The sequence below is a fragment of the Lynx canadensis genome, chromosome C1 (genome assembly GCF_007474595.2).
Source record: "Lynx canadensis isolate LIC74 chromosome C1, mLynCan4.pri.v2, whole genome shotgun sequence".
In the NCBI taxonomy this organism is placed as follows: Eukaryota; Metazoa; Chordata; class Mammalia; order Carnivora; family Felidae; genus Lynx; species Lynx canadensis.
The window spans coordinates 102887584-102909140 of record NC_044310.1 but is presented as its reverse complement, the minus strand read 5'-3'; the positions used below and the strand labels follow the sequence as shown (position 1 = coordinate 102909140).

General features: G+C 39.2%; 1 protein-coding gene across 3 annotated transcripts in view; it reads left to right on the top strand.

Moving 5' to 3' along the window:
• The window catches only part of FMO5 (flavin containing dimethylaniline monoxygenase 5), a 34824-nt gene extending 26192 nt beyond the window's left edge, over positions 1 to 8632 (top strand). For 2 of the 3 annotated variants that reach the window (XM_030325829.1, XM_030325828.1), the window contains exons 7-9: positions 1906 to 2258; positions 3979 to 4051; positions 6935 to 7748. In XM_030325829.1, coding sequence (XP_030181689.1) covers positions 1906 to 2258; positions 3979 to 4051; positions 6935 to 7280 — 772 coding nt within the window. In that variant the 3' untranslated portion in view covers positions 7281 to 7748. Of the gene's footprint in view, positions 1 to 1905; positions 2259 to 3978; positions 4052 to 6934 lie in introns of all 3 variants that reach the window. The other variant, XM_030325827.2, reaches the window with a different exon arrangement.
• The last annotated feature ends 12925 nt before the right edge of the window (positions 8633 to 21557 follow it).

Sequence of the window (21557 nt, the reverse complement as noted above, 5' to 3'; positions counted from 1 at the left end):
CCATTACCCCATTGCATTTTATTGTCATATCTCTTTAATCTCTTCAATTGAAATAATTCACCATTTTTTGACATAGATTTTTTTAAAAGAATTGAGCCACTTGTTTTATAAAAAGTCTCAAAATTTGGGCTTGCATAGTTGTTCTACCTTTACTATATTCAGGGGAAACATTTTTGCTACAAATATTTACAGGTTTTGCCTTCTTGGTAGATCACATCAGGAGCCACATGACATCAGTTTATCCCGTATTAATGATGTTAAATTTGATGCCTTGAATAAGGTGGCACATACCAGTTTCTCCTTTGTAAAGATTTTCTTCCTTTGAAATTAATCAGTTGGGTGATAGTTTGAGACTATGTTCTTCAACAACTTTTCACTCATTTATTTCACCCAATTATGGAAACTGTAGCATCCATGACTTCAGTGATTACAAAATGAATTGGGGTTTTAGAACAATAAGACATAGTCAAGCAAATAGGGTAAGGAAGTAGCATTCTAAGTACAAGGTCTTAGAATAATGAAAAATACATTTTGCTCTTGGACTTGCACGTAGCCTGGTTTGGCTGGACTATAATAAAATGGCAAAGATCAAAGAGTGATTGAGTACCTCTCCAGCCTCACTGAACAGGTACATTAAAACCTGTGTAGGGGCGCCTGGGTGGCGCAGTCGGTTAAGCGTCCGACTTCAGCCAGGTCACAATCTCGCGGTCAGGGAGTTCGAGCCCCGCGTCCGGCTCTGGGCTGATGGCTCGGAGCCTGGAGCCTGTTTCCGATTCTGTGTCTCCCTCTCTCTCTGCCCCTCCCCCGTTCATGCTCTGTCTCTCTCTGTCCCAAAAATAAATAAAAACGTTGAAAAAAAAATTAAAAAAAAAAAAACAACAAAACCTGTGTATCCTCTGCTAAATAAAACTTTTGAAGCGAAGACAGTCCAGAGCCATTGAAAGATTTTAAACAAGCGAGTAACCTAATAATAAATACATTTTGGAACAACTACTCCGAAAATGATGTAGAAGATAACTGAAGGGGAATGGAGAAGGAGGCCCTTGTAACAGTCCAGGTAACACAGAGAATAGATAAAACTATTCTGAGGATATTAAGAGGAGAAAGGGAAAGCCCATGTGAACAGATAGAAGACTCACAGTTTTGTGGCTTGGAAAACTATGTGGATTGTGGTACTATTTGTGAAAAGGAATAAGTTTGGAGAGAAAGATAAATGCTGTTTCTAGGAAATATTACTTAACAGGCAGGCCCAGGGGATCCCAAGGGAATTCATAAAAAAAAAAACAAAACATTTTGATATAAAATTTCAAATCCTAGACTGTATGTAACCTTGGGCAAGTCACTCTCCTCATCTCTAAAACCTGGATAATGACACCTGTGCTGGGTCTTTCACTGAGTTTATGTAAGGCTCAAATAAATGAGTGTATATAGAATCCATTTACAAATTGCTAAATACATGTAATTTATTACACAGCTTGCAAAATGATGGTCTAATTCTAGCTCGTGGTGGTTTGAAAGTGGAAAAAAGACTCAAAAGAACGCTGATAGTCCAGTCTTATAGACCTATTGATATATGGATAGAAACTATAGGCCTGTGGCCATTTCATATCACTGAAAATATTACTATTCCTTGAGAAACCATAGATACACTCTTCAAATAAGACCATTTTTCTTTTACTTCTCCAACATCTTCTCTTTCAGTGCCATCTAGGGCCCAACTTCTGCTCTGAGATCCAGATCTGTTCCAAGCTGGTATATTAGACCTTTCCCACATTTCATGGATAGACCAAGAGAGAGACCATTGACATATTGTTTAACTACTTCCATCAAGGTAGAATTTTACTTACGTTACTAACATTCTATCTCACTCTCATTTCTCCTTTTGATCTTTATCACCACTCACAGACCTCTGAGTCAGCATCCAACAGTGAATGATGAACTGCCAAATCGTATAATTTCTGGCTTGGTGAAGGTGAAAGGAAATGTGAAGGAGTTCACAGAGACAGCCGCCCTATTTGAAGATGGCTCCAGGGAGGATGACATTGATGCTGTTATCTTTGCCACAGGCTATACTTTTGCCTTTCCTTTTCTTGAAGATTCTGTTCAAGTAGTCAAAAACAAGGTATCCCTATATAAAAATATCTTCCCTCCTAACCTGGAAAAGCCAACTCTTGCAATCATAGGCTTGATCCAGCCTTTGGGTGCCATTATGCCAATTTCAGAGCTCCAAGGACGCTGGGTCACTCAAGTATTTAAAGGTAAGTGACCAGACAAGTTGACCAATTACTTAATGGTATGTTTAATTATGTTTATGTTCTTGCTTTTAAATAGGTAGAAAGTATGTATGACTGTAATAGTGCCTGGCATAAAATTAGTGCTCAAAAATTATTCTTGAGTGAATATAAAGTAATAATTTATAACCATAGACATATATTGGAATCTCCTGGAAAATCTTGCCCAAAATAGGCATGCTTTGCCTGGTGATGTTTATTTTAAAAGTCTGGGGTAGGCCAGACATAGATAGCTAAGAAAGTGTTCCTCAGTTGATTCCAATGTGCACTCCAGACTAGAATCCACTCATCTATATTTTAGACAACTGATATATATATTTGTGAAGCAAAAGTCATTATAGAGAAAAGCAAATATAGAAATGGTGTGATTGATTTCAGCCAAAAATTAAGACCTGGTTAAAGACTCGTCCAGAATGTGTAAGATTCAACCTCTCAAATTCTTACTTTCCCCCTTTAACATCCCCTGTTTCAGTTTTGGCTAGGAGAACATGAGAAAAAACTTTAGGATTTGGGATAGTAGGCTCAACATGAATCAGGAGAATGATATGCCTTCTAAACGGCCTAATTATATCTAGCATCATTAAAGAATTGTAATATCCTAGAATTTACAACTGTTCTTCTCTAAACTGGTCAGCCTATACCCAAAGACATATTTTAGAAGTGAAACTGGAGTGCATGAAAAGGAGAGAGACAAGAATGGTTCAGGGATTTGAAAATGTACCTACCATTTGACGTACAACTGAAGGAGCTGGAGAGGTTTAACTACAGAAGATAAGATTCAGGGGAGATAGGAGAGTTCCCTTCAAATATTTCAAGAATGTCCCATGCCAGGGGCAGCTTGGTGGCTCAGTAGGTTAAGCATCCAACTCCTGGTTTCAGCTCAGGTCATGATCTCACAGTTTGTGGGTTTGAGCCCCACATCAGGCTCTGTGCTATCAGCACAGAGGGATTTTCTCTCTCTCTCTCTCTCTCTGCGCAACCCCATGCTCTCTCTCTCCCTCTCTCTCAAAATAAACATTAAAAAAAAAAAAAAGAATGTCCCGTGGCAGAAGGATTTGATTTGCTCAGTATCACTTCAAAGGGTTGACCAGAACCAAGGAGTGAAACTTTGAGGGTTGCGCAAAATCAGTTTAAAATTAAAAACAACCACGCCAACTGTTTTTTGTCAGCTGTTGCCATTTCAAGATGAAATGGCCGCCTCTGAAATTGTGAAAAATCCAAACAGAAGAGGAAAGCCTTATCTTTCATAGGACTTTAGTCATAAAATGGGATCAAGAGTTCATTTTTACTTCCTTCTCTCTGTGGTAAAGCCTGTTTGTTACTAAGAGTACAAATGTACCCTCCCCTTTATTTTGCTCTTTATTTTTCACATACTTTTGGGACCATTTATCATTTCCTTATGTCCATATTTCATTTCCCAATTGGAAGATGAGGAGGAAGATACTGATTGGAAGACAGTATCGGAGAAATCTCTCCCAAAGAGATAGTAGAATAGAGTAAGTTACCGTCCTTAATGGCATCATATTGTGGTGGTGATAGGGGAAGGTGATCCAGTGAATTGTAACCTACTCGAGTACAAAAAATTATTTTGTATTTCTTTGAATTCTCCATGGCATAGTAATTGTTAATAGGATTATTGTTGTCAGTGAGGTAATCTTACACTTAAAATTTTGATTTTTCTCTTTAGGGCTAAAGACATTGCCCTCACAAAGCAAAATGAAAGCAGAGATAGCTAAGGCTCAAGAGCAAATGGCAAAAAGGTAAGAGAGTGTGTGGTAATTTCCTTCTTAGTTCTTAATTAGAGCAATATTGGACTATGTTTATCTTCCTCGTGTTATTTTAAGGATTTAGATTTTTTTTTCTTTTGTTAATGTTTATTAATGTTTGAGAGACAGAGACAGAGCACGACTGGGGGAGGGACAGAGAGAGAGGGAGACACAATCTGAAACAGGCTCCAGGCTCCAAGCTGCCAGCACAGAGCCTGATGTGGGGCTCAAACTCACGAACTGTGAGATCATGACCTGAGCCGAAGTCAGATGATTAACTGACTGAACCACGCAGGTGGTCCAGGATTTAGATTATATTTTGAAGGGAAGGGAAATGATAGTTTGTGTGACAATAAAATGGGGAAATAGCACCAAATGGTTTGAATATGCATGGAAAAGAACAGAAAAGCATTTAAAATCCTATGATTAGAACCTAAAAGAAAGATAGGAAAAAGTACATGGAGGGAAAATCAGGTATATTAATTTTGGCAGGATTACTTGAAATGCTAGTGGAGCTGCCAAAGGAAGAGGGTCAATGATTTAATGGGAAGAAGATATGGCCCAGTCAGAAATCTGTAGGTGTATCTACAAATCAGCACAGGTGAGCACGGGGCTGGCTCAGTTGGTAGAATATCAGACTCTTGATCTCTGGGTCATGAGTTCAAGCCCCACACTGGGCATAGAGACTCCTTAAAGAAAAACAAAAAAACAAACCAGCATAGGCTACTTTGTCAGCTGTCATCATGTAACAGCACCCTCAGGTCACAGCAGCTCATGGTGTGAACAGTCTTTGTGATCTGGGAAAGTGGTAACATCAGCTAGTTGCTTAGTGCTTGGGCCAACATGGTAATTTAGCAATCTGAATTTCGGAACTTGAGTTTATACACTAGGTGATTTTTATTTGGACAAAGTGGAAGTTGATGGTAAGTTCCTAAATTTTTGTGCAAAAGTTAGGGGTATAATCATTCCAGGCCCAAAGAGGTGGTTTTCTTTCACTGATTTTACTAGCATAACTCTCCCCTGTCTGGGAAGAGGAGAAAGTTTTTAATTAACCCTGATATCCTTTCCAGGTATTCTGCTGTTTTTCTCCTTTCACTGCCAGATTTCTACAATAAATATTCTACATTATATGCTCTAAATTCTCATTCTTTTCTTCCTCCTAAGCCTCCTGTATTGTAACTTCTATCCTTCTGCAACTGTTCTCTTGAAGGTCATCTATGACCAATTCCATTTTTCTTCTCACTGGTGAGTTTGGTGCTTGTAAATGTCTCTTCCTTCTTGGAGTGCTTTCTTTCCTTGCTTTTCTGGCAGTAAATATCCTATTTCAACTTCCCGCCTCTCTTTCCCCTGACTTATTTTTGTCTAACTACCTTTTGACTGTGAGCAGTCCCCAAAGATACAATTTAACCTTTATCGAGGGTCAACTGTGTACGCACACTACGTGTTTTATATGCATGGCTTCATTTAATCCTCCCAACAACCCTACAAGGCTGGTACAAGTGAATCCCTTTTGATAAACCTTTATGAATACTCAGCTCTTGACCCACCACTGAAGGATAAATGTATGCCTACAGACCCTTCAGCCAACATAACATCCATAAGGGGAAGCTCTCAAATTCTTTCCTGTCTTCACTTCTCTTTGAAACTAGTCCCATTTCAGGAAATTGCTATTTGACCATCTGTCAGTTCCTCTGAAATTCTTTTTTTTTTTTTCAACGTTTTTTATTTATTTTTGGGACAGAGAGAGACAGAGCATGAACGGGGGAGGGGCAGAGAGAGAGGGAGACACAGAATCGGAAACAGGCTCCAGGCTCCGAGCCATCAGCCCAGAGCCTGACGCGGGGCTCGAACTCACGGACCGCGAGATCGTGACCTGGCTGAAGTCGGACGCTTAACCGACTGCGCCACCCAGGTGCCCCAGTTCCTCTGAAATTCTATCTCACTAATTCTACCTCAAATTTATTTTCTATCATTTTTTTCCTGTCCCTGTTTTTGGATTCCTCAAGCAATCCCATCTAATCTCAATTAGTTTGACTTGGTTTTTCTCTTCCTTCCTTTCTGTCCTACTCTTCTTTGTTTTATTTTCATTATAGGAAGAAAAGTTACCAGTGAGCTCTCTAAATCCCACTCCTGCCACAAGTATCTGTTACCACATTTTCCCTCTAAAAAGTTCTAGCTCTTCAAATCTGCACTTGGTGTAATGCCTCCACCTGGCTCTGTTTGGACGGCCACTACCTCTTGTGGGATAAGTCATCCCCCCACTCCTTTCAGGATTCCAAATTAGCACTGGCCCGGGGAAGTCCTGCTCTGTGGACCCCACTACCACTGCCTCATAAAACAATTGAGGGTCCCAAATTTGAGAATTTTTGTGGTGAGTTTTCTCATAACATCAGAGTCTTCTCTGAATCTGCTATATTTGCCTCTCTCTATCCATCTTTGTTTTCCACAACATGCCTCTTCTACTGTAGGTAGCACCCACAGATATTCTATGCTCATATTCCACACTCATTCCTGCTTTATTCCTTCACTCTGCTGCTCCCCTGACTTGTAACACTTTGCTGTTTGCTAGCAGATATGTCTTCCACATCTTTCAAGGACATACTGCTCTATTTTAACTACCCTCTTCTAACATTTCTACTTAGCAATCTAAAACCACACAATATACCAAAAATCTTATATTCTCTTGTGCTTTATGTGTATCTATCTTCTATCTTCCAGTAGATTATAAGGTCCTTAAGGATAAAGACAATGTCTTTCCTTTCTTCTTTGTTTTCTACAGCTCCTAGCCAAATACGGAGCCAATAACAGGCAATCAGAAAGCACTGATTAATTGACTGAATTATTGACAGGCCATGGCTTCTGTCTTCTCTGCTTCAGGTATGTGGAGAGCCAACGCCATACCATTCAGGGAGACTATGTAGATACCATGGAACAGCTGGCTGATCTCGTGGGTGTCAGGCCCAGTCTGCTGTCTCTGGCCTTCACTGACCCTAAATTGGCAATACAGATGATCTGGGGACCCTGCACTCCAATCCAGTATCGTCTACAAGGCCCTGGAAAATGGGATGGAGCCCGAAAAGCTATCCTCACCACAGAAGATCGTATCAGGAAGCCACTGATGACAAGAGTTATCGAACACACTAATTCCACGACTTCAACAATAACAATGGCTAAGTGTATGCTGGCTGTTGTTTTCTTTGCTATAATTGTGACCTACTTTTAGCTGTCCCATTTGTCATTGCCCCAGTTTTCTTTGGAAAGCTGCATCTAGAGATGCCTTCAGAATCTGATGAGATTGAACAGCTCTCGGCTTCACATTGTTCAGGAATCTACTTTTCTCTTGCCAAAGCATTAATCTTCTTTCCTCTTTTCCTTACAGTGAGACTCTAGCTTTTCATTCATATTGATTTCCCTCCCGTCCTCTTGTGACCCACCACTTTTTCCTTTCAATAACCCCTGGACTATGAGCTCAAGTATCCTTTCAGTCATTTTTGTAAGTCCTTAGCAGACTTCTTGACATGTGGTATGTGCTTGATAAATGTTGTCAATATTATGGTGGGGAGAAGTCAATATCTGTATACTGGGTGACTCCATGGAACTCTGCTTCTTATAGGATTTGATATTCTATTAGACGTTCAATCTTGGAGCACCTGGGTGGCTCAGTCAGTTCAGTGTCCAACTCTTGATTTCAGCTCAGGTCATGAACCCCGGGTTGTAAGATCAAGCCCAGTGTCAGGCTCCATGCTGAGCGTGAAGCCTGTTTAAGATCTCTCTCTCCCTGTGCCCCTCTGTTGAGTGTGCTCTTGCTCTCTCTCTCTCTCTAAGGAAAAAAAAATAGCTCAATCTTTTCTTTTTAATACTGTAACTAAATGTATGTTTCCTGAGAGATCAGAGAATTAATGGTCTTATATACATCTAAGATATATAAACACTTAAAACATTTTATTTCACTAGTGATTCACTAGTGTGTCTGATACCTCATCCTTTTTACTCTTTTCCCCTAAGCAATCTGTCTTTATTTTCTCAATGAAGAAACTACCTTCAACTTTCTATGCTCAGGGGTCATCCTAATAATCCAGCATCTGTGAATAGATTTGACTTGGCTGAAAAACTTGGGATTTTAAGTTAGCTGTCTGATCTTCTTTTGATCTCTTAGTTCCCATATTAGGATCCAACAAGACTTTGCCTTAGAAAATATGATCCATAGCTGCCAACTTTTGTGGTATGGCCTACAAATGTCATTTGTCTCCCCTCACTCCTACTTTCTCCTCTCCACTCCCTCACACACACAGAGTCTAAGTAGTCAATATTCAAAGAGGTTACTTATGTATTAAAACAAAATTGATACTAACTAAATACAGGGGCAGTCTGCTTAAAACAGTTCTCTTAGGGGCGCCTGGGTGGCTCAGTCGGTTGAGTGTCTGACTTCAGCTCAGGTCATGATCTAACAGCTCGTGAGTTTGAGCCCCGCATCAGGCTCTGTGCTGACAGCTCAGAGCCTGGAGCCTGCTTCTGCTTCTGTGTCTCCGTCTCTCTCTGCCCCTAACCCACTCGCATTCTGTCTCTGCCTCTCTCAAAAATAAAATAAACATTAAAAAAAAACTTAAAAAAACAGTTCTCTTAATGGCATACAATGTAGTTCTGAAAACAGCAAATGAAAAGCAGAGACTCCCGTTTATGTCTCAGGACTGCTGTTGATCCTGTTTTCTCATTTGTAGAAGCTCTAGTCTGTTCTTGTCTCACAAAGTTAAACAAGTGTTAGCTATTGGGCACACCAAATTTCATCAACAATGGGACTAGATGTACCAGCCAGGTTTGTATTGATAAATAAGCTGTCATGCAATACATTTTCACATTGCTGCCTGTCATATAACCCAAGGACAAATCTGAACAGCTAAAGAAACATTAGAAATTATTATTTCCCAATGTAAATGCACATAAGAGAACCAGAAATGTAAGAACTACAACTTGCTCCTAATCATTTAACTATTTGCTCATTTAACTATTTACTATTTAACTATTGGCCTAATTTACAGGTAGAAATGCCTTTTGAAAATTAGAGAACAAAGAAATGGTATTACTTCTTAGGTCTTTTTCCTTCCCTAAAACTTGTGATACTGGTGATTTATCATCTTTTAAAAATGGACTCAATATCTTACAATCTGCAGATTGTTCTAGTCCAAAAGTAAAGGTTGCTTACTTCTTTTTCATTTCCTTCTTTTAACATATAAATTTGCCTTTTTTAACATGTAAGCTTATTGAATGAACAGCCCCTTGATAATGTAATTACCAGTTATCAGCAATAAGTACCCCAATTTCCTCTTTAAATAAAAGTATGTAATTATAACCTCATTGACTCTCTCATTTTATTTATAATATGCAAGGTTACAGAAAAAATCATTGGTTAACTTGTAAACCAAGCTAAAAGTGAGATATGAATAGGAAACCAAACTAAAAACAACTCCAGATACAAAGCCCTCACTGCTGATGAATGTGTACTAATATTCATCACTTTACCATCCTTTGCTTTTGTAATTATGTTGAAAGGTTATATCACTTTCCCATTATATCACTTTCCCATCATATTACACACACACACACACACACAGTCTTATTATGCCAAGGAAGTAAGAAAGTGCTCAAAAAACAAACTGATGGGGGTATGTCAAAGGGATACAGAAGCCAACCTAAAGTGGTCTCAATGGCCAAAGGTAGAACAATCTGAGCCACAAAACAGATGACCTAATATTGGATTATAATAAAATATAAAACATATCAATGAATCCATACAGATATATATATATAAATGATTGAATAATTTAATAAGTGGAGTAGAATAGACAAATTTCCCATACAGAAGAATTCTAAACAATTTATATAAATATTCTACCCTCAAGGAAATGGGGCATAACTCCCCACTCCTTAAGTATAGGCTACAGAGAGTATATTCCTTCCAAAGAGAACAGTATGGAAAGGGGAAAAAAATAACATTACAGTGGAGAGATCTGACAAACACTGCCTCAGGTGCATGATCAAAATGAACATAACCAGTGAGTCATGTTGATAGTCATGCAGCCTTAATATGTGATGACAAGGGTACTTTATCCCTGTGGTCTTCCTCCCCAAAAATGATAGCACCGTCTAATCATAAGGAAACATCAGACAAACCCAAGTTCAGGAATATCTTACAAAATAGCTAACCATGTTGAAACTATCAAGATCATCAAAAACAAGGAAAGTCTGAGCAATTGTCATAGTACAGAGGAGCCTAAAGAGACCTGACATCTAAATGTAATGTATCTAAAAACAACTCAAGATACAAAGCCCTCGTCGCTGATGAATGTGTACTAATATTCATCACTTTACCATCCTTTGCGTTTGTAATAATGTTGAAAGGTTATATCCCTTTCCCATTGTATCATTTGCATATAAGAACATTGGATAGGATCCTGGAACATAAAAAGGACACCAAGTAAAAATTACAGAAATATTAGGCATGTGAGTGTGTTCTGGAGGTACCACTGCCAGCACCACCACCACCCAGAGCCTGAGCAGAGCCACAGCACAGCCACTGTGTAGGGGAGGGAGGAGGAGGACCAGACCCAAGTGGGGGATAGATTCCCAGAAGTGGGATGACTGGATCAGAGGGTGTTTACTCTGTGTATAACAGTGTGTGTGTCACTGTAACTTCAGTGGCATTGAGTAGATTGTCAGGATTCAAACAGACCAGGTCATGTGTGAGTATAAGCTAGTGGTCCTTGGTTCAGGAGGCATGGGAAATCTGATCTCACAGTTCAGTTTGTTCCCAGAATTTTTGTTGAAAAATATGACCCAACAATAGAAGATTCCTCCAGAATTCTTCAGAAAGCAAGCTAAAGTAGATTGCCAACAGCGTATGCTTGAAATCCTGGACACAGCAGGACAGAGGAATTTATAGCAATGAGGGATTTGTGTATGAACAACGGCCAAGGGTTTGCACTAGCATATCCTATTACAGCTCAGTCTGTGTTTAATGACTTATAGGACTTGAAGGAACTGATTGTATGGGTTAAGGACGCAGAAGATGTCCAATGATTTTAGCTGGCAATAATGTGACCTGGAAGATGAGCAAGTAGTTGGCAAAGAACAGGGTCAGAATTTAGCAAGATGGTTAAAAAAAAAAAAAAAAAAAAAAGGAGAAAAGGGTTAGGAAGATGGTGGTATGACCATGCCTTTTTAGAATCTACTACAAAGTTAAAGATCAACATTAATAAGATCTTTTATGACCCGGTCAGACAGATAAATAGAAAAACACCAGTGGGGAGAGGCGCCTGGGTGGCCCAGTCAGCTAAGTGTCTGACTTCTGCTCAGGTCATGATCTCACAGCTTGTGAGTTCGAGCCCCGCTTCGGGCTCTGTGCTGACAGCTGGGAGTCTGGAGCCTGCTTCAGATTCTGTGTCTCCCTCTCGCTCTCTGCCCCTCCCCAACTCACACTCTGTCTCTCTCTCTTTCTCTAAAAAATAAACATCAAAAAAAAATTTTTTTTAAAGAAAAAAGAAAAACACCAGTGGAAAAGAAGAAGCCCAAAAAGAAATCCTGTCTGCCGCTTTAGACCCGCAGTAAGCAGCAGCTCTGGGCCAGATTACAGGAATGAACTGTGGCCTAACTGGGAAATACGAGCATTCCAGACTTCAGAAATTAAATCTGAAGAGGCTTCTCCTGTTTTATATATTAGGTGAAGAATTTAAATCTTGTATCGGCTTGCACAATTTCCCTGGAGAAAAAAAAAATTGCTCTCTGTATTATCACTTGGAAAATAATAGTATGTCTCCTTTGTAATAGCAGTTATAACAGATGTGAAAATAAATATACTTGACTCTAATATGATTACAAAAAAAGAGCACGGATGCATTTCAAATGTTAGATAGTACTACTGTAATCAAATGATTTCATATTGACCTTTTTATCATGATTCTTCCCTGTCCAGCACTAAAAAAGTTGAACCATTATACTTCATATCTGTAATGATACATATTATGAAATTTCCCCTCAAACCCATTGCACCAGATAACTTTTTGAGTCACTGGCTTCATTTTGTATTTAAAAAATTATGGGGGCACCTGGGTGGCTCAGTCCGTTAAGCATTCGATTTCAGCTCAGGTCATCATCTTACGGTTTGTGAGTTCGAGCGCCACATATAGGGCTCTGTGCTGACAGCTCAGCCTGCTTCGGATTCTATGTCTCCCTCTCTCTCTCTGCCCCACCCCCACTCGTGGTCGGTCTCTTTCTCAAAACTAAATTACGAAATACCCTTGTCATGATATTCTAATTAAAATTGTGCATAATCCTTTGCAAAAATGAGTCTTTCATAGGAAAAAAACTGGGATAACTGATTTCTATGGTTTTCAAAGCTAAAATATATAATAAATCAACTCTAATATTGCTTTTGGTATTTTACCATCAGATTAAATTACAGCTTTTATGAATGATTAAATTTTAGTACATTTTCAAAAAAACTAAAGAAATATTAATAAAGTATGGATTTTGGTTAATAAGAATGTACCATTATTGGTTTATTAGTTGTGACAAATATACCATAGTAATGGGAGATGTTAACAATAAAGGAAATTGGCTGTGGGGCATATAGGAACTCTACCATTTTTGCAACTCTTCTTAAATCTAAAATGATTCTAAAGTTTAAAAATTACTTAAAAAAAATAAAGAAATACATTTTTTTTTTGGTTCAGGGCTTGACCCAGAGCCACATTGTAGTGAAACTTTCTCAGAGAGAGGAAGAATATTGGATAGTATCATTAATTTAAAGTACTATGTTTTCCCTTAATTATATATTAAGTTGTTCTAATAAAGCATAATATAACTTACTTTAGCAATTTTGTTTTCTTTGCTGAATAAATATAGACTACAATTGTAGAGAGGAGAAAACAGTGAAATAAGGTCAAAAGAGACCTCTTGAAATCACTTAGATAAGTTCTTTCCTGTAGCTGAGCAGATTGAGTTAAGTCTCCACTAGCAAGATATATGGTATATTAATGGTAAGCACATTCATAAATGAGATGATTTTGCTTAATACTGAGTCTGTGCCCTGTTACTTTTGTCAATGGCAATATAATATACAATAGGATATAAACATCCTCCATACTGCTTACTTGGAATTTTCCGAAGTGCTGTGTTTTTCCATGCTTCTCTAAACATTCTTTTGCTGTACCCTCCTCCTTGTAAATTCTCCACTTGCCTAATGGCTAGCACTTCTTTTACCCTCAAGATTCACTTCATCTGTTATCTTCCAGGAATCTCTCACTGATCTCCAATTTGAAACAGGTGACCTTTTGCGCCCTTATCGTACCCGGTATGTTGCTTAATTTTATTTGGTGAATATTTTTGGCACCTATGTAATATCAATTGGTTCCTTCCCCTGTTTCCTCCTTGAACTACTAATTCTTTGGAGGAAGAGACTTTGTAATTACTCTGTATGTTCCCAGGGCTGCTTAAAATACAGTAAGACCTCAGTAAATTAGTAATTAATTAATTGAATGAATAAATTCAACGTATTTTTTAAAATAGGAATGTTTTTAAAGGATTAAATAGGGGCACCTGGGTGGCTCAGTCAGTTAAGCGGCCGACTTCGGTTCAGGTCATGATTTCGCGGCCCGTGAGTTCGAGCCCCACATCAGGCTCTGTGCTGACAGCTCAGAGCCTAGAGCCTGTTTTAGATTCTGTGTCTCCCTCTCTCTGACCCTCCCCTGTTCATGCTTTGTCTCTCTCTGTCTCAAAAATAAATAAACGTTAAAAAAATTAAAAAAAATAAAGGATTAAATAAAATTGTGAATATACCTCAATACACACATACATAAAAATAAAATAATAAATAATACTTTTATTAAAAAGTGATTGAGGAGCTTAAGGATGCTTAACATTTTGAAATGTCTTTCAGTACCTTGACACTTTAAAAAAAATTTTTTTAACATTTACTTATTTTTGAGAGACAGTGCGAGACAGAGCATGAGCAGGGGAGGGGCCATTTCTCCCAAGAGTCCTGATTCCTCTTATTCGAGAATTATATTAGAACCCAAAAACTAGGTGCTAGGTGTACTCATTGCTACTGGGATGTTTTTTCTAGGCCCTTCAGAGGCCAGAACTTGGAAATACATGTGCATATACTAACACATGAATACACACATATTCATAATTATTTCTGTATTTGTCCATCTGTATCTATTAGTAAGGTAAACGTGAATTCATATTGATGTCTTCAAATCTAACCCAGGATTTAGAGATGGACATGCACCATCCTCTCATCGTACAGATGAGAAAATTTATAACTAGAAAGATAAAGATACTTATCCTAAGTCAAACAGTTTACAGTTAGCAGTCTCTTTGTACCAAATCAGTACTCATGTGGTGATACTATATACATGCGTGTATGTGTGTGTCTGTATATATATATGCTTATTAATTAAGATGCTAATCGAAATACTAATTCTTCAAATAATCTAAGTTTATACTTTTGGAAAAGGAAATTCTCAGTAAGTGTTTAGTCATAAGTATCACTATAGACATTTATGTGTCTTTAAGTGCCACTTTTAAGTGCCAGCTAGGGTCATACCTAGCTGGAGTCATGGTCACTCCCTTGAAGATGTCAAGGTTGTGAGCAACTGAAGAGCAGGGGGCACTTAGTACTAGGCCCTTGTCAAGTTCTAAAAAATGAATGAGGTACACATATCATTTTTGGAAATACTGGCTAAATATTTAACCTGAGCCTTGTTTATAAAATGAGATATAATTATTCATTCAGCTTACCCTCATGGGGCAGTTTTGAGATCACATGATATAATTCATATGCAAATTCTTTGGAATCTGAAAGAAAGAATTATGACAATATGGTGAGGAAAATTCTGGACCCTTTAATTTCGTTCCTCTTCCTTTGGGTGGACAGAATGTAAGAACATCACCACCATTTCCGGGCAGAATAAAATTATTTTAAAATAAAAAATAAGAAACCACAAAAGACCCCAAATAGACAAAGGAATCTTGAGAAAGGTGAACAGAACTGGAGGTATATTCCTGATTTCAAACCACTATAATCAAAATAGTATGGTACATATATAAAAATAGATACACTGATCAAAGGAAGAGAGTATAGGGCCACCTGGGTGACTCAGTTGGTTGGGCTTCCCACTTCAGCTCAGGTCATAACCTTGCAGTTCATGAGTTTGAACCCTGCATCAGGCTCTGTGCTGACAGCTCAGAGCCTGGAGCCTGCTTTGGATTCTATGTTTCCCTCTCTCTCTGCCCCTCACCCTCTCATTCTCTCTCTCTCTCTCTCTCTCTCTCTCTCTCTCTCTCTCTCTCTCCCTCTGCCTTTCCCTCCCTGGCTTATGCTCTCTCTCAAAAATAAATAAAAACATTGAAAAAATTTTTAATTAAAAAAGAAAAAGGAAGAGAATAGAGTCCAGAAATAAACCCACCTATATACAGTCAACTAATCTTTGACAAGGGCACAAAGAACACAAAATTCTGAGAGAGTCTCTTTAATAAGTGGTACTGGGAAAACTGAATATCCACATACAAAACAAAAACAAAAACAAAAACAAAAAACCTCTACCTTATAACCTTATACCACTCACAAAAACTAACTCAAAGTGAATTAAAGATTTGAATTAAGACCTGAAACTATAAAACTCCTCAAAGAAAACATAGAGGATAGACTCCCTGACTTTGGTCTTGGTGCTATTTTTTGGACTGGACACCAACAGCAAAGGTAATAAAAGCAAAAATAAACAAGAGGAACTACATCAAACTAAAAAGTTTCTGCACAGCAAAGGAAGCCATCAACAATATGAAAAGGTGACCTTTGGAGTAGGAGAAAATATTTATCTGATATTGAATGATATATCTAATCTATCTGATAAGGGATTAATATCCAAAATATATAAGGAATTCAGACAATTTAACAGCAAGAAAACAATCCAACTAAAATATATGCAAAGGTCCTTAGGGTTCTGGTCACCAATTCCAACGTTGGCATACCAACAAACAATTCTCAGGACATGTGGGAAATCAAATAGCTATGTCCTGGTAAAGGAGATTATAGGGAACGTGTTATACTGCTTTCTGGCCATCTGAGAGGAGGGTTGAGGGGCTGATCCTTCCAACTCATGGTATGGTTTAATCAGACGGGCAGGTGCCCAGCGTGATCCTAATGGGAGAACACATGCCTATCCCCTTCCCCAAGTTATCAGTTCATAAAGTCCTTTCCATGAATTATCACCTTGTATGTCTTTGAGTAAAACCTTGGCTAGTATAGTAGAACCGGAAGGTGGTGCAAAAGCCACTTGGCAGCTGTGTGGACTTTAGAATATCAAGTGGGTTGCACAACACAGGCAATTCATAATCAAGATTTAGGTATTCTGATAGGAGTGGAAATGCTCCAGGCCATTATATCACGCCCAAGCCGATCATAGGTTATTCCAACAGTGCTCTACTATTGCAATTGCTGCCTGGTCCCGAGTCCCTGACATAAAAACAAAAACAGGTTTCTTTGCCACCATATGGCAGGGAGCCACTGAGCCTTAGGTTGATTTCGTGAATAGGTTACAACAGAGTATTTCCAGGCACATAGATAATGAAGAAACTGCTCAAGTTTTATTGCAGCAATTGGCCTATGAACTGGCAGGCCGCTCTGTCTGGCATACGTACTCAAGCCAAAGGTATCCCTGAATTCATTAGGGCGTGCCAAAATGTGGGAACTGAGACACATAGCACACAAATTCTTGCAGCTATTATGAGGCCGTCTCCAGCCTCTCATGCCTGCTTTAAATGTGGAAAACCAGGGCACATGCAAAAGGACTGTCACCAACGAACAGGGGACAAACCAGTAAGTTACCCAATAAAGATAGTCCCAGATGTAGAAAAGGAAAACACTGGGCAAATCAACGCCGATCTAAATTTGATAAAGAAGGAGGATCCCTCTTGGGAAACGAGGAAAAGGGCATCAGCTCCCATGCCCCCAGTCCCAAGTGGAGCAAAACCATACAGAACCCTGTTCCTCAGGTTTTCTTAAACCAGGTCAAGGTTGGGTTACAGACTTGCAGGCAGCCACCACTGGAGATTAAGCTATTGATAAAATTTCCTTTCTCTGGTAATTTACTAAAACATTTGTAAACTTATGTCCTGCATGACTGTGATCTCTATCAGTTAACCATTTGTTTTCTTTCCTTTGTTCTTGGGCAGCCAGGAGTGCCTGAGGAATGTCACACATGTCCTACCACAGGGGTAGGGAGGTGGGCAGGTGGGGTTGTGGGTGTTAGCTCGTGCTTTGCCCTCAGATTGCTTTTGGCTCCCTCATCAATATGATCCAGCAATCCCACTTCTGGGTATATATCCAAAGGAAATGAAACCAGGATCTCAAATAGGTACCTGCACTCCCGTATTTGTTGCAGCGTTATTTACAATTGCCAAGATATGGAAGCAACCTAAGTGTCCACGGATGAAGGGATAAAAAAAAATGTGTTATATAAAGTGGAAAATTATTCAGCCATGAGAAAAAAGAAAATCTTGCCATTTACAACATCATGGATAGACCTTAAGGGCATTATGCTAAGTGAAATGTCAGACAGAGAAAGGAAGTAAGTCAAACAGAGAAAGACGAATACCACACGATCTCACTTCTACACAGAATCTAAAAACAAAAACAAAAACAAAAAAGTCAAACTCAGGGAAACAGGGATCGAATAGTAGTTGCCAGGGACTAATTGGTGGAAAAAAGGGTGAGATGTTGCTATAAGGGTATAAACTTTCAGTTATGAGTAAGAATATCTAATGCACAGCATGGTGTCTATAGTAAATAATAACTATTAGGAAATTTCCTAAAATTGTAAATCCTAAGCAGTATCACCACATACACACAAAGTTAACTGTGGATCAATGGGTGTGTTAATTAACTTGATTGTGATAATCATTCCACGGTGTTTATATATACCAAGTCATTATGTTGGACACTTTAAATATATATAATTTTGTCAATTATACCTCAATAAAGCTGGAAAATTTTTTTAAATAAAACCAATGGTATTTGTTTTTAAAAATAATTGATTTCCACAATGATTGAGTATTCTCTTATGTGTGTAAACTTGCATCTTTCCTCTTGCTAAAGCCGATTTTTAAAATAGTATTAAATTTTTGTTTTTGGGGGCGCCTGGGTGGCTCAGTCCGTTAAGCATCCAACTTCGGCTCGTCATGATCTTAAGGTTTCTGAGTTGGGAGCCCCACATCAGGCTGTATCAGCAGGGAGCCAGCTTCGGATCCTCTGTCGTCCTTTCTCTCTGCCCCTTCCCAGCTTGCTCTCTCTCTCTCTCCAAAATCAACACTTAAAAACTTTTTTATTTTTTATTGAGGTATACTTTTCATACCATAACACTCACCCTTTTAAGTGTACCATACTGTGCTTTGACAGATGCACACAACCACTACAATCAGGATTTAGAACTGTTCTCTATCCCCTAAAATTCCTTTGTGCTCCTTTGTACTCAACCCCTTCTCCCATCTTCAACTCCTAGAAGGCAGGGTTCTGTTTCTGATCCTCTGCTTTTTCCAGAATGTCATGTAAATGGAGTCTGGCTTCTTTCACACCCCATAACACATGTGCAATTCATCCATGTGTGTATGGAGTTTAATCCTTTTTATTGCTGAGTAGTTTTCCATTTACAGTTCTGCCACATTTTGTTTATTGACTCACCAGGTGAAGGACATTTGTGTTGTTTCCATTTGGGGATAAATAGCATAAAGCAACATATAATTGTACAAATAAACATTTGTATACAGGCTTTTGTGTGAACTTATCTTTATTTCACCTGGATAAATACTTAGGAGTGGGATTACTAAACTACATGTTAAGTGAATGTTTAACTTTATAAAAACTATCAATCAGGCTGTTGGGGCGCCTGGGTGGCTCAGTCGGTTAAGTGCCAGACTTCAGCTCAGGTCATGATCTCACGGTTTGTGGGTTCGAGCCCCACGTCAGGCTCTGTGCTGACAGCTCAGAGCCTGGAGCCTGCTTCAGATTCTGTGTCTCCCTCTCTCTCTGCCCCTCTCCTGCTTGTGCTCTATCTCTTTCTCAAAAAAAATAAACATTAAAAAATTTTTTTAAACATCAGGCTGTTTTTTGAGATGGAAATCACCAAGATGACATGTCCTACCCCTCCCTGATCACAAATGGGAGGGGAGATGGGGATATAAACCTCCCGATGCTCCATCTAATCTGCCATCAAGTTCTGTAAAATCAGTACACTCTTCTCCCATTCCCAAGTCCTCACCTCTCAGAGGAAGGACACCTTTAGCAGTGCACATAAAAGTTTACTGTGCTATGAGGTGTCCCAGGCTGTTATTTGCCTCTGTTTATCAGGCAGAATGGCTGATCTGAAGAGATCAGTGGCAATGACGTCTGAGACACAGTAACATCCAGCAAACCCCCACCAACTACTTTACCTATTACCTCCTTTTCCTTCTCTCTGTAAAGAAAGAGAGAACATCGGGACACCAACAATAAAATTAAGTGGAGAAATTATACTCGTATTGGTTAAGAGATCTTGTTTCTTTACCTAGTCATTCACGAGTCTACGAAAACAAACTTGGGACTAGAAAGAAGCAGTTAATCCTTCCTATGGTGTCAATTACTTCCATCCTGTGTCTAAATATGCAATATGCAGAGTTGACTTAATGTTAACTATCGCCTGATTTATAAATGCTACTAGAGCAGAACAGTGTCATGGACTAATTCTCCAAAGGAGAAAACCCAAAAATCACTTCTATTTAGTTTTACAAGTTTATTTCTTAAGAAGTTTCTCTTGTCCAGTATAACACTTGGTTTCCTTCTCCTATGCTGATTTGACTGTTGTAAAGTAATACACACCAGGGACATATTATTTGGCATAGAGAAACCACCCTGGGGTTAGAGAGCTGAATAGTGCACAAGTTAAGGTTGAATGTATTACTCCTTCAAGGGCCTTGCTTCACATCCCATGGAAAGAATAAAATGAACTGGCGGGGAGGGAAACGGTAGGGACCAAAGAGGAGACGGCCAGGAAGTCAAGATTTTGGAGGGATGAGCAAAAGGTTGCCGTAAAAATGTACCTTTTTTTCTGCAAACTGTCTTTGGTTAAAAGCCAGAGAATAACTGAGTTCATTAGAGGCAGAGGAAAGACAAAAGGAAGAGAAGTGGATTTGTTGAACTTAAGTGGATGGGTTTTCAATTTAAAATAAACTTTTCAACAAACAGAACTACTCATTCAGAAAGGGTGGTCTTGGAGCACCTGGGTGGCTCAGCCCATTAAGCCTCTAACCTCAGCTCTGGTCATGATCTTGCAGTTTGTGAGTTCCAGTCCCCAGTCCCGCTCTGCTGACAGCTCAGAGCCTGGAGCCTGCTTCGGATTCAGTGTCTCCCTCCCTCTCTGCCCCTCCCCCCCCAAATAAATAAACATTAAAAATTTCAAAAAGAAAATAAAGGGTGGCTTTGTACAACTTGGATTCCCCATCACTGGTTGTTTAAGTGGTATTATCTTGTTAGAAATGTAGTAAACAGTATTCATGTATCCCTCATTGGGTAAATGTGTATTAAAAGCTTACTCTGTACAAGGTGCATGCAGAATATGTTGGGTAAATGTGTATTAAAAGCTTACTCTGGGGGCGCCTGGGTGGCGCAGTCGGTTAAGCGTCCGACTTCAGCCAGGTCACGATCTCGCGGTCCGTGAGTTCGAGCCCCGCGTCGGGCTCTGGGCTGATGGCTCAGAGCCTGGAGCCTGTTTCCGATTCTGTGTCTCCCTCTCTCTCTGCCCCTCCCCCGTTCATGCTCTGTCTCTCTCTGTCCCCCCCAAAAAAATAAATAAACGTTGAAAAATAAATAAATAAATAAAAGCTTACTCTGTACAAGGTGCATGCAGAATATGAAGAGGAATCATCCAGATTTGCTCTCTGCCAGCTGTCAAAGCAGTGCTTCTTACACTCCAGTATGTATACACATTCCCCTGAGGCTCTTGTTAAAAGGCAGATTCTGATTGTGTAGTTAAGGCCTCAGATTCTACACCTGTAACAAGTGCCCAGGTGATGCCAATGTTGCTGGGCTGGGTTCACACATACTGAGTGATAAGGGTTTCTCGTAGGGAATTAGGCATGCACATAATTATACAAGGTAAGAATTAGTAAATACCATATAAGTTCCATTAATTATCAGTAAAAACCTAGATCTGTCCCAATCCTAGAACTATCTTTGTCCTTTTCTGCCTTCCGTGTTCCTTGTTTTTGTTGTTGCTCTTTCTCAAATTTTATTTCTTCCGGGGTTGCTCACTGTATATGCTGTCTCTTAGCTTAGAATAGCTTTCTCCGCCTCTTCAGACTAACGTTTCACTAATTTGTCAAGGTTTATCTCCTAATCACCCGTTATTCCCTGGGCCCCAGTCGAGGCTGACTGCTCCCCACATCAGTTAGTTTGAACCTCAAGCGATTGCCG